The 12,413-nt window shown below is 48.4% G+C and overlaps 1 protein-coding gene across 1 annotated transcript; it reads right to left on the bottom strand.

Moving 5' to 3' along the window:
- Window positions 1-1,303: 1,303 nt before the first annotated feature.
- On the bottom strand, window positions 1,304-4,779 carry LOC123128720 (pectinesterase/pectinesterase inhibitor PPE8B). The gene is made up of 2 exons (XM_044548799.1): window positions 3,759-4,779; window positions 1,304-2,221 (listed from the first exon to the last, which is right to left on the bottom strand). The coding sequence occupies exons 1-2, from the start codon at window positions 4,684-4,686 to the stop codon at window positions 1,497-1,499; spliced, it is 1,653 nt and encodes a 550-aa protein (XP_044404734.1). The 5' UTR covers window positions 4,687-4,779; the 3' UTR covers window positions 1,304-1,496.
- Window positions 4,780-12,413: the final 7,634 nt, after the last annotated feature.

Here is a 12,413-nt window from a genome sequence, read left to right as displayed (position 1 = left end):
AAAAAAAAACAACGGGCACTTGGCACTGAGTTAGTAGGTTAGCCCCCAAAAATGATATAAAATTACATATAAAGCATCCAAGATTTAGGTGGGTTTGAGGACTTGGTGGATCTTGACCGGGCTATATCGTTTGATTTTGCTCTTTCACATTTCAAGGGATATGATGAGACACACACACACACACACACACAGAGAGAGAGAGAGAGAGAGAGAGAGAGAGAGAGAGAGAGAGATGCACATGGACCAATTTGATACTTCTTGAGGCCAAGAAGAGGTCAGGCAAGCAAACTACACGTGCGATGAAGATATACCTTGGTATGAGCATTGGAGAGCATCATATTTGACGCGGCCACCGGAATGATCGTATCGATGTAACACGTCGAGGAGGAAAACTACAACAAATTTGTGAAGGGAACGCCCGAGCGCTCACTCAAGTCCCTCACAAATCGTGAGAACATCATTTTTTTAGGCTTGCAATCGATGAACAGTTGTTTGAAGGAAGTGAGGAATGTGCCTCCTAGTGGTGCCACAATGATGAATATGTGAGTGTTTGTCATGTCTGTGAACATTGGGAATATTGACCGAGCCTTATATGTATTTGAACGAAGGGGAGCCTTAGCGCAGTGGTAAAGCTGCTGCCTTGTGATCATGAGGTCACGGGTTCAAGTCCTGCAAACAGCCTCTTACAGAAATGTAGGGAAAGGCTGCGTACAATAGACCCAAAGTGGTCGGACCCTTCCCCAGACCCTGCGCAAGCGGGAGCTACATACACTGGGGCTGCCCTTATATGTATTTGAAAACTGTTGCTCAGCTTCCAATTGTATGTTTTACGATGGGGTTGTTCAAAACAGGTACAAACAACCGACAAAGACAAAGGGCAAGAATTGTGTGTTTGGATATTGTTGAAACTTGCTTGACCACAACGAGAAGAAGACAAGGAATGATGATGCTCCATCGAAGAAAGCGAGATGTCAAGTAACTCATCTTTTTTGGAGGTTGAAGATGTCAATGATAAGGGTGAGAGGAGGCCTAGGAGGGTCGAGCAAGGGGCGGCTCGATGGAAGGAATAGGATGAAGGATATGCTCACAATAGAATGAGAAGCCGCATCAAATTGATGAGGTGATCACAACAAAGGGCTTGGTGGTGCAAGCCATGCAAGCCAAGTTAGACTTGGCAGAGAAGGAAGCAAAAAGGAAAAGTGACAAGGCGGTGAGAGATGAATGTGAATAGAGGCGCAAGGTCCACATAGAAACGTCTGCTTCTACAAGAAGAACCGGTGTAGTCAAAGATCGTACGTACTGATCAAAGAAAAAAAAACCACCACTTCATTCATTCATACACAAACCTTAATATGTCCCATTCAGGAATAAGTATAACAACCCATCAACTAATTCCCTAAATTTTGTTCCATCCATAATACGTGACGAGGAACGACAGCACCCCGTACTTCTAGACCCCTCAGAGTAGCATGCAGACTCAGATGATGATCAAGAGTTCAAGAAGCGAGCAGCCCAGACGTGAACCTGACGCCCGTGGGCGGCAGCCACATGTTGCCCTCGATGAACTGCGCCACGGTGAAGTTGCTGGCCTCGGCAGGGCTCATCGTCACGTGGTAGCCCGGCCACCTCACCCTGCCGCCGATGCCGGCGCCAGGCCCTGTGTTCATGTACTCACCGTAGTAGAGCGTGCCAAGCGTGGACTGGTTGTCGTCCCACGCGAGCCACCCCTCGGGCCGGACCACAGTGCCGATGTAGGACTGCATGAACACCACCCGCGAGTACGCCTTCCACGGCCGCCCCAGGAAGGTCTGCGTGGCGACGGCCTTGTCGGTCTGGTTTACCTGGGCTCGAAGGAGGTCGTCGTGCGCGGAGACGTTGCAGAACTGGAAGGCGAAGCCGGAGTTCATGGAGGCGTTGAAGCGACCCTGCGCAGTGACGGAGTTCTTCTGGCCCGGCAGCGGCGCGCGGGCAAGGAGGTGGCAATTCTGAAAGACGGCGGCGGCGTTGCCAAAGACGAAGTCGACAGTGCCAGCGATGTTGCAGTCGCGATAGAACTGGCGGAGCGAGTGCGCGTATAGCGTGTCCTGGTGGCCTTCAAAGGCGCATCGGTAGAAGACGGACAAGTCCGAGTCGCACCGCAGCGCCACCGCCTGGTGCTTGGCCGGCCCCGCCGTGTTCTCGAACGTCATGTCCCGCGCGATGAAACCCTTGCCAACCACAGCTGCAATGCATGCATGCACGACACCACGTCAGGCAGAGAAAAAAAAATATCCACGGAGATAAGTACTCAGTAACAGTAATTCTTGGGTGGTCAGAAGCATATATATCTCGCATGATTTGGATCCGAACATCCCGTGACAATGACATTTGGCCGAGTCGGTCAAGCGACAAGCACTAGCGGCAAGCTTGATAGTATAACGTGCTCGTCAGACCGACCAGGGTTTGGGACACGTCGATAAAGCCATGCATGGAACTGAAGCTTTACGCACCTACGGTTTCGTCCATCAAAGTGGCCCCCTGAAGATGACATGCTGCTAATGCTAAGCCACAGCGCAGACAGACGCCCGGACTAGAAGCAAAAGATCGGGCAGCACCAGCCGGATCAGCGCTGTGTCTATCGGTGATCTCCCTCCCGCAGTACTGTGTGTGACCGACGGCCAGCAAAAGGAGAAAACGACGTGCTCATCTGAGTCTCAGCAGCGTGACCCGACCCGTCCTCCCCTCCGGGCCCTGCATCCCATCCCATGATCGACTACAGAACGTACGATGCGAGAGGTCTCGTGGCTTGTCTTGGCACCCGGCAGCTAAAGCAAGTAGGGTGCGGCGCTACCGGTCCTAGCTGCATGCACTCCCTACGTCCTGGTCGCAAAGAGAACGTTCCATGCCGTGCACCGCACCGCATGGCCACCGGCACGACCTGCTATCTCACGGGCAACAGTGTGCCACGCGTAGAGCTCGGCAGGGGGGGCGTGTGTTTTGACTTGTTGAGCCAAACATGTGGTATTGTCCATTGAATTCGTCGCTGAAGTGCAAGTGCAACTACCCCTGGCCCTATTAATGCATGCTGCATGTTCTGTATTCAAGCTAGGCGCGTGGTCGATCCGGGAAGGTGTCAGGCGGGGGAGTCAGGACTTGAATGTGCACACTGCGCACCACGGCTAAGATTAGATGAACAGTGCATTAGACACTGTGTGGGAGGGTAGCTGGAGTCCAGTGCATGTAGTACATGCACGAGAAGCGAGCTAGGCGCGGCAGGTAACAAAATGCACCGGAGAAAGCAAAACAAAATGCTGCACAGTGACATATATACGGCTGGAGCAAAGTTGTACTACTCCTACTACGGTAACATTGATATGCTACACTACAACACATAGAGCAGAGTTTGTACCACGGTACTGCATCGGCATGCGCCTTAAGGGAATCGTACTAGTATGTACCAGCCACAGCATCTCGTCCAGACAGTACAATGATGACACATTTGACCGTGCTACTCCGGCTACATGCATCTCGTGGAGGTGGTCACGAGCTAAGATCTCAGGTGATCGACCGTGTAAGTGCAAGCTTAAGCAAAGCAATGGCAGAGACAGGCTAGTGTGTGGGGGTGCATGCATCCGAAGCATCACAAGAGCCATTGAGTGCATGGTGCATGCTACGGTTTGACCTTGACCACGCCTTAAACTCACACGATCAACTTAATTTTCTAGAATTAATGGAAGGACTGGCTTGATGAAACTGTAGGGAGCAGAGCACGAACTCACCGACGGTGGCGGTGCGGAAGGTGGAGTAGCCGTCGACGTAGTTCAGCCGGCCGGAGATCACGGTGGCGCCCATGCCGTCGCCGACCAACATCACGTTCCACTTCTTCTTCTTCACCTCCACCGTCTCCCTGTACACGCCGCGCTTCACGTAGATGACGTACCGGCCATCGTCGCGCTCCGACGGCGCCGCGTCCAGGGCGGCCTGGACAGTCGTGTGGTTGCCGCTCCCGTCCTGCGCCACCACCGCGTCCACCGGCATTCCGCCCGGACCCACCCGCATCTGCAGAAGCCGGCGCTCCCTGCCGCCCAGCCAGTGCGGGTGGTGAGCCCCCTGGCCGAGGCCGCGCCCCCGGTGACCACTGGTGCGGGCGGACGACGCGGCTTCCTCGCCGGCGGCGACCTGGCCGAGCCCGCCGCCCAGCAGGGACGTGACGGCCTGGAGGCCCGTGGAGACGAGCGAGCCTAGCACGGAGTCGGTGTCGTCGAGGCCGTCCTTGCAGGTGTCCTGGTTGCCGAGTGCGCCGCTGAGCCACGCACGGAGGTCGGCCTGCGCGTCGCCCGTGCCGACGCGGCCGGCGGCCCCCGCGCCCGCGGTCGACGGCGAAGCGGCGGACATCGACCAGGACAGCTCGTCGGAGGAGAGGTCGAGCAGGTCGAGGCAGTCGTTGATGGCAGAGGAGAGGCGGAGGTCATCGCCGCCAAGGACGCCGCCGACGATAGGGAAGGAGGAGACGATGGACGCGACGTCCTTGATCGCGCCCAGAGCCTCCTGCAACGTGGAGACGAGCTCGGGCGAAATGCCGGCAGCCGTCGCCTTGGACGGCGCGGGCGGCGTTGGCGCCGTCAGCTGGTGCGCGCTGGTGAGGAGGAGGCTGAGGGAGAGCGCGAGGAGGAGACGAGGCGCGGAGCTCGGAGACGTCGGCGCCATGGGCGCGCAGCTAGCTAGTGTGGTGACTCAGTGACAAGTGCAGTGTATAGCTTTGCGAGGGCGACCGATGGGTGGCATTGGCATATATGGGCGCTGCTTTCTGTGCCCGCGGCAGTAGCTGCTCTGCAGCCTGCACCGGCACTGCCGTGGGTTGTTCGATGGTGCAGACCGAACGGAGACCGACGCTCTGCTTCCGTTGCCTTTTCCGCCGTCGTGAATTTCCTCCCCAGTTTTGTTTACTTGCTTAATCGTTAAGCATTGATAGTTTTTGTCTTCCCAAAGACACAATGCACATAGTAGTAGTATGCAGTCTGGTAAGACACACACACACACCAAAGACGTACTCCCTCCATTCCATAATACTCTCTCCATTTTAAAATATAGTGTGCCCGCTTTCTGAGGTTTAATTTTGATCATAAATTTAACTAACGAGACCAACTGTGACGTAAGAAAAAAATATATAATTGAAAACTTCTTTCAAATACGAATTCACTGATATAATTTTTGCTCCCGCCGCAATCGGTCTTGATGGTTAAATTTATGGTTAAAATTGAAGCACGGGGATAGAGGAAGCACTACATTGTGGAATGGAGGGAGTATAGTGCGCCCGCGCTTCCCGAGGTCCAACTTTGACCATAAATTTAACCAACGAGACCAATTACGGTGGGAGAAAAAAATATATAATTGAAAACTTCTTTCAAATACGAATTTACTGATATAATTTTTGCTCCCGCCGCAATCGGTCTTGGTAGTTAAATTTACGATCAAAGTTGAAGCACGTGGATAGAGAAAGCACTACATTGTGGAATGGAGGGAGTAGTACATACTAGTTAGGAATGCTAGTGATTGAACCGCATTTCATATTGAGTAAAATGCACTACAGGTACTTGAACTTGCGCCGCGAGCTCAGTTTGGTCACCGTACATCAAAATACGGTCATTACGGTCACTTTGTACGATGGGACATGATTATACGGTCACTGTTCACCGTACTGAACCGGTACGCCACGGGCTGACCACCTGTTGACCAGACCCCCGCGCCACGTGTCGTTTGGAGAAGCGAAGCGGTGGCCAATTTACAAGAAAAACCCTCCCGTCTTCGTTTCCATCTCTGCTCGCCCTCCCACCTCTCCGCTTCCCCTGTCTCTCCGCTTCCCCTGTCTCCGCTTCCCCTCCCCTGTCGCGGCCGAGGAGGGAACAGTTGATCGCCGGCGTTGGGGTCGGCGGCGATTTTCGGTGTCGGGCCGGAAGGATCGGCCGCAGAGGAGGGTCTCGTGACCATGGTGAAGGCAAGGCGGCGCCGCCATGGCTGCAATTCGTCGCCCCGATGGAGCCCCTGCCCCCGATTACAGTAAGTCCAAAATTCTGGCCATGGCTGCATTTCTGGCTTATTTGACATCAAATCGAGTTATGTAGAGATTCGAGTCAGTTTGTCTAAGTTTTCTCTTGAACTTGCCCGCATTGGAAGAAAACCTAGGGTTTTGTTAACCGATTTGGGGGTTTGTGGTAGGGTTTTTGCCATGGTTTGAAAAGTGGTGTATAGGTTTGATTCCACATGCAATTACGTTTGTTATTTATTGTTGTACATAATATGTCCTAAATTGTGTACTCGCTCGTGTACTAGGGTTCAGAATGTGTGCTAGGGTTTTCGAGAAAGAATTGGGGGTTTGTTGTAGGGTTTAAGGTTCACATAAAAAGGTTCAACTTTTGTCAAGTTTGTTACAGTTATTGGTGGCTCTATTCAATGTGTGTGCTTTTTGTAACAGGACCACGCAGTGACAAATTTTCAGTGCTATTCCATCATGGTTTTTTTTCATGAGTCAAGGAAGCAATAGAAGTTATGTCAATGGACATGAAGTGTGGTATGATCAAGTTGATAGGTTAACATGGTCTCCAATCATGGTGGAGCATATGGTAGAGGAGATAGGATGGGAGATGACTGGAAGGATAAAAGCATACTACCGCATTCCCATCCTTGACATCACCCAAAATTGTTTGAGACAGATTAGGAGTGATGTAGATACTGATCAAATGATGGTATTTTTGTCAATAGGCCATCACTTCTTTGATATTTATCTGGACCATGATGACAGTTTGCATTCTAACAAGGATGTTGATGATGTAGTCCATAATCCAAGAGCTCATCTGCCACCAGTGTTCAGCCCTTGCAAAGAAAAGAGTAATACCAATCCTGCATCTAGCAGTAGTCCATCACGTAGAGAAGGAGAAGATCCTATTCCAATTCAAATAGTTTATCCAAACAATCCAGAAGTTCAAGTTGATGATGGAAATCCATTTATCTTTGCAAGGAGGACATAGAACATTTAGTCAGACAATTTGGATCATGTGCAGCAAGAGGGTACTATTGAGCCAGAACAGCATGAGTCAGACAGAGTACATGTTGATGCTAGTGGAGCAGATGCAGAGAATAATGGAGTGGAGAGGGAGGAAGACAGAGATAGAAGAGCCAAGAGGGGGAGGAAAGAGGTGTTGTCAGCATCAGACAGTGACTCAGATGATAGTGATTTTGATCCAGCTGACATGTTTGATAGTGATTTTGAGATCAGTGATGGGGATGATGATCTTTATGCAGACAATGTGGATGAAGATGAGCCAGTGCAGTCAAAGGATAAGGTGCAAGGGGGACATGCAAGACAGGTCAAACAAGGTTCTCAAGCAAAAGATGAAGCCATGTCTGGTTATGAATCAGAAGGTGAGGACTTGTGGGCACCAGATTCAGATGATGAAACTCAGACCAAGTTTGGAGCTTTCAGAAAGGAGGACCTGCATTGTCCAAAGTTTCATGTGGGTCAAGTATTTGAGAATGTTCAATTGTTAAGGAAAGCTATAAAGGAGTATAGCTGCAAAAACAGAGTGGATGTGAAGTTGCCAGTGAATGACAAGAAGAGAGTGAAGGCAATATGTGATGAGGATTGCACTTGGTATTTATGGGCATCATATGACAGTAGGACTAAATGCTTCATGGTCAAGAAGTATGTGGAAGAGCATACATGTTGCAAGAAATGGAAGATCAAAGCATTTACTGCACCATTTCTTGCAAGGAAATATCTTGAGAGTTTCAGGGCAGATCAGGACATGAACTTGAGGAACTTCTCAAGAGTTGTACAGAAAGAATGGCATATGACACCAACTAGGACTAAGCTACAAAGGCAAGGAGGCTGGCCATGAAGATAATTCATGGTGATGAAGAAGGACAATACAAGTTGTTGTGGGATTATGGAAATGAGATAAGGAGAAGCAACCCAGGTAGTTCATTCTTCCTGGCACTTGATGCCAAAGCTAGGTTCAACAAAGCCTACATGTGTAGCAGAGAAGAAAGCACAAGATGCAGCAAGGAAGAAGGAGGCAGCTGCTCAAAAAAGAGAAGTTCAGGCCATCCTAAAGCAGGCAGCTGCAGAGACAAGGCAAATTATCCAAGAGACACACATGCAAATTGTTGCAGAGAAAAAGGAGAAACTAGTTGCTGAGAAGTTAGCCCAGAAAGAGGCTGCTGCTGCCAAGAAGATGGCAGAGAGACAAGCAACTAATGCAAAAAAGGAACAAGCCAGGCAAGCAGCTGCTGCAAAGAAGATGGCAGATAAAGCAGCTGCTGCTGCAAAGAAAAAACTGGGAAACAACACAGTTCAAGAGGAGCACCATAGCTCAGGGCTTGAGAAGAATGAAAGCATGTTTGACATCTTCAGGGACTAGTGCTTTTGGCCATCTTATGTAAAATATGAATCATGTTGGCCATCTTCAAGAACTAGTCCTTTTGGACATCTTCAGGAACTAGTCATTTTGCTTTCTTTGAAGTTAAGTTATGTCAGGAACCTATGATCTTTTGGCCATCTTAAAAACCAATGATCTTTTGTACTTATGTGTTGGCTATTTGCTACATATACATGTCAGGAATCAATGATCATGTTTGCTATCATACTTGTGCTTCCATTTACTTGGATCATTTTGTTCAACAACAGTTTACATGATCATTTTGTGCTGATATGCAGTTTGATCATACTACTAAAAGAGTACTGCTACTAAAATTGACAGTGATTTTAGTTCATACAACAAAGTCATTCCATCAACAATTTATTGAACTTCAAAGACAAACCATCATACAAAAGGTTCATACATCAGAGCCACCAGGTCATACATCAACTGCTACAACCATCATACTGACATTTCACTTCTTCATCAACTACTACTACCACTAGGTCTACTTGAAGCTACCACACTTCTCCATTAGAGCTACCAGGTTCATTTCTTCATCAGCAGCATGACACATAGCACAACAAGCACCAATACACCACCAAGCAGCAGTTTCAACAGTAACATCATCTGCACACCTAAAATAAGAAGTGCACGAGCTTCTACCCTGGTGATGTTCATGCTAGCTCCAGGCTGTTCCTGCATCTGCATCCCTATCCTCTGACTTGCATTTCTCTCTGCAACCCTTCTTCTTTCTTCTCTTTCTCTCTCAAGATGTTCCCTCCTATCTTCTGTTGCTCCAATTGCATCAACGGCTTCATGCCCAACAAGAAAACGATGATCTACAAGGTAGGCCACGTATTCCCTCTCCCAATGCCAGAAAACACATCCTTGCTACAAACTCAAAATCAAGAAAAATCAGATAATTTGAACAAGTGAAATCAAGTCAATCAGGTCAAGGGATGCTTACCTTCACACATCTGTAGAACACCCATCCGTCATGCTCCTCCGTGTTGGACACGTAGAACCTCACTTGGCAGCCGCAGCGAGGGCATGAGATGAGCGGCACCACCACTGTCCTCCCGCGACATCCAGATCGGGCAGAACTGCTGCTGGACATGGCGGGCGACGATGACGAAGGCAATGAGCGGCGGCGAGCGGTGGTCGATGGTGACGGCGAGCGGTGGGCGGCGGCGAGCGCTGGGCGATGGCGACGGCGAGCGGTGGCCGGCGGCGGCGACGAGCGCTGCGAGGGGAACAAAACTAGGGATTTTGGATAACAGGGGAACTGAGCTAGGGATTATGAGCTGACTGCATTTTCACACATAACCCCCCCTAAATGTGTTTATCAAATAAGTAATCCCCCACACGCCTACGTGGCGCCCGTGGACTGGTCAAAACGACGGCGTACCGGCTCAGTACGGTGAACAGTGACCGTATAATCACGTCCCATCGTACAAAGTGACCGTAATGACCGTATTTTGAAGTACGGTGACCAAACTAAGCTCGCGGCGCAAGTTCAAGTACCTGTAGTGCATTTTACTCTTTCATATTCGACAAAGCTTCTGAGCCGAGCACACTACGAAATGCCTTTTCCAATGATTCGAATGCAACACATGCAAAAAGCCCAGGAAAGTCTAAGTCGCGGTTTTGCAAAAACCATCTACACCAAGACTGATCCATGTCAACACCAACCTGACGGTCAATATGAGATGGTGCGTCGTCCCGGTGCGTTGCCGTGGACGGCTTGACGCGGCGGCCGTTGCCGGGCGAAAATTTGCCACCGTCGTCGTGTCAGTAAGAGAGGCGCCACGCGACAGCCACCGAAAGTTCGAAGTTGAGAGCCCCTGCACCTGCACTGCATACGTACGAACCGGCTGGGCGTCGCATGTGGTGTGTCCTTGTGTCTTGTCGGCGTCGGCGCTGCTGGCCCGCGCAGCCTAGTTGGTACGCTAGTACGCGACTGTGGTGTGCTGAGCGCCATCGTCCCAACCCAACCCCCGTCGCCGCGTGACATAAATCCTAGCTAGCTACTGTAGGCATGTTCGAGCCGGTGCCCAACTGGGCCACAGGGCAAGCTCCCCAGTCACCACTAGTACCGTGATATGTCAGTCAATCGTTTGGACTCTTGAGCTGGCCAGTACTCCACGTCCCATTTGAAGCACGCCATGCTCCCAGCAACATGAAACACCAAGGACAGTAGAACGTCCCAACCTACGCACGACATACTGGTCCTAGGCATGCTGGAGAACTCGAGCCCGGTGCCCGGCGGATCACCACTACCTTGATCTGTCAGTCCATCTTTTGGACTTTGGGTACTGCGCCTCCGTGCGAGCGAAAGTATTTGAAGCCCGGAAAACGAGTGTTTTTTTTACCATAGCTTTATAGAAGGAGAGAAGGATATGTACTCCCTCCATTCCACAATGTAGTGCTTCCTCTATCTACGTGCTTCAACCCTACTACTCACACCACGTAGAGACTCCTGAAGCTCCTGCTCTAGACCACCTATCTAGTTCTTGCCAGATCAATTCCAAGTGTCAAAAATGATTTTATAATGTGGGACTAAGGGAGTAGTTTTGTGCAGCTTTTTAGCCTCTTACAATTCCCTCCTCACCTAGCAAAACAACTGGAAATGTTTGAAAATATTAATAAGCATACAGCGTACGAAAAACTCATGTCCTTCTTGAACCTCCGAAATTATATTGGAGGAGATAAAACATGTTTTGTTTGATATGAAGTACTATCAATCTGCTAGTGTAGTGGTTTGCTTACAAAATTTTGATCTAGAATTCTGAGAGGAAAACAAGAGGGATTCGGAGTTTTTTTTTTGATACTTTAGTCACGTGTGATTTAAACATTTAAAGTGCAATCGTACCTAAAGTTTAGAATGCCACATTTTCCCAGAAGTTTAGGCCTATTTTGTCTCCTGAATTTAAGTTACAAAATACTCCCTCCGTTTTTATTTACTCTGCATATTAGGTTTGACTGAAGTCAAACATCATAAACTTTGACCAAGTTTATAGAAAAAAGTATGAACATTTACAATAGCAAATCTATACGATGTGAAAGTGTATTCAACAATCAATCTAACGTGATTGAGTTGTTATTGTATACCTTAATATTTTTGTCTAAATTTTTTGTCAAAGTTTACAAAGTTTGACTTTGACCAAATCTAATATGCGGAGTAAATAAAAACGAAGGGAGTACTTACAGAGGTAATCTCCTCATTGCTTGGGGTCACGGCGAGGTGGCTCCGCTATTGGGTGGAAAGGAAATATTCATTCTATGTGGACATAGTTGTTCTTATAACGGCTTCTACGATTAGCATACCTTTGTGCATGTTGTCTTTTCTAGAAGCTCAAAAAGGGGTTATAAAAAATGGAGCACCACAGATCTTCGATGCTTTGGTTTAAATGTAACAAAAAACTTGGTTAATTGACCTATTGCTTGTTATGCCTCAAGGTTGTTCTGGTTTGGCAAATATGGATGTGACAATGATAAATCATACTCCCTATGTTTCATAATGTAGTGCATGTAGATTTTCTGAAAAGTCAAACTTTACAAACTTTGATCAGGTTCATAGAGAAAATCATTTATATCTACAATACCAAATATACACATATGAAAGTACGTCTTATGATGTATCCAAGGATATATATATATTTGGTATTCTAGACGTATATGTTTTTCTCTACAAATTTGATCAAAGTTTAGAAAGTTTGACTTTTCAAAAAATCTATACGCACTGTATTGTGGAACGGATGGAGTAGCTTTTTGAGTAGGTGACTTGGGAAACTCAAGTTTGGCAAACTCTACTGACTAAGAAACTTCTTCAAAAACAATTTCTATCAAATAAAAAAGACTAGAGGGTTACACTTTTGGTAGGTTTTGATGAATGTGAACCACAGCTTTTAGAGTTACATTGAGAAAGTAGTTGCCCATGGAGCTAACCCAGTTCTAGGCGGATTGTTGGTGTAATGAAAGTCTATTAGCAAAACAGTTTTCTAGTTTGTACATCAT

The sequence above is a fragment of the Triticum aestivum genome, chromosome 6A (genome assembly GCF_018294505.1).
Source record: "Triticum aestivum cultivar Chinese Spring chromosome 6A, IWGSC CS RefSeq v2.1, whole genome shotgun sequence".
Lineage (NCBI taxonomy): Eukaryota > Viridiplantae > Streptophyta > Magnoliopsida > Poales > Poaceae > Triticum > Triticum aestivum.
This window is presented reverse-complemented; position numbering and strand designations above follow the sequence as displayed.

Bases quoted from the DNA above. Each gene is read 5' to 3' on its own strand.
- LOC123128720 (XM_044548799.1), bottom strand. From the start codon at position 4,686: ATGGCGCCGACGTCTCCGAGCTCCGCGCCTCGTCTCCTCCTCGCGCTC. The intron at 2,222-3,758 runs GTGAGTTCGTGC...CATGCATTGCAG, and splicing joins CTTCCGCACCGCCACCGTCG to CTGTGGTTGGCAAGGGTTTC.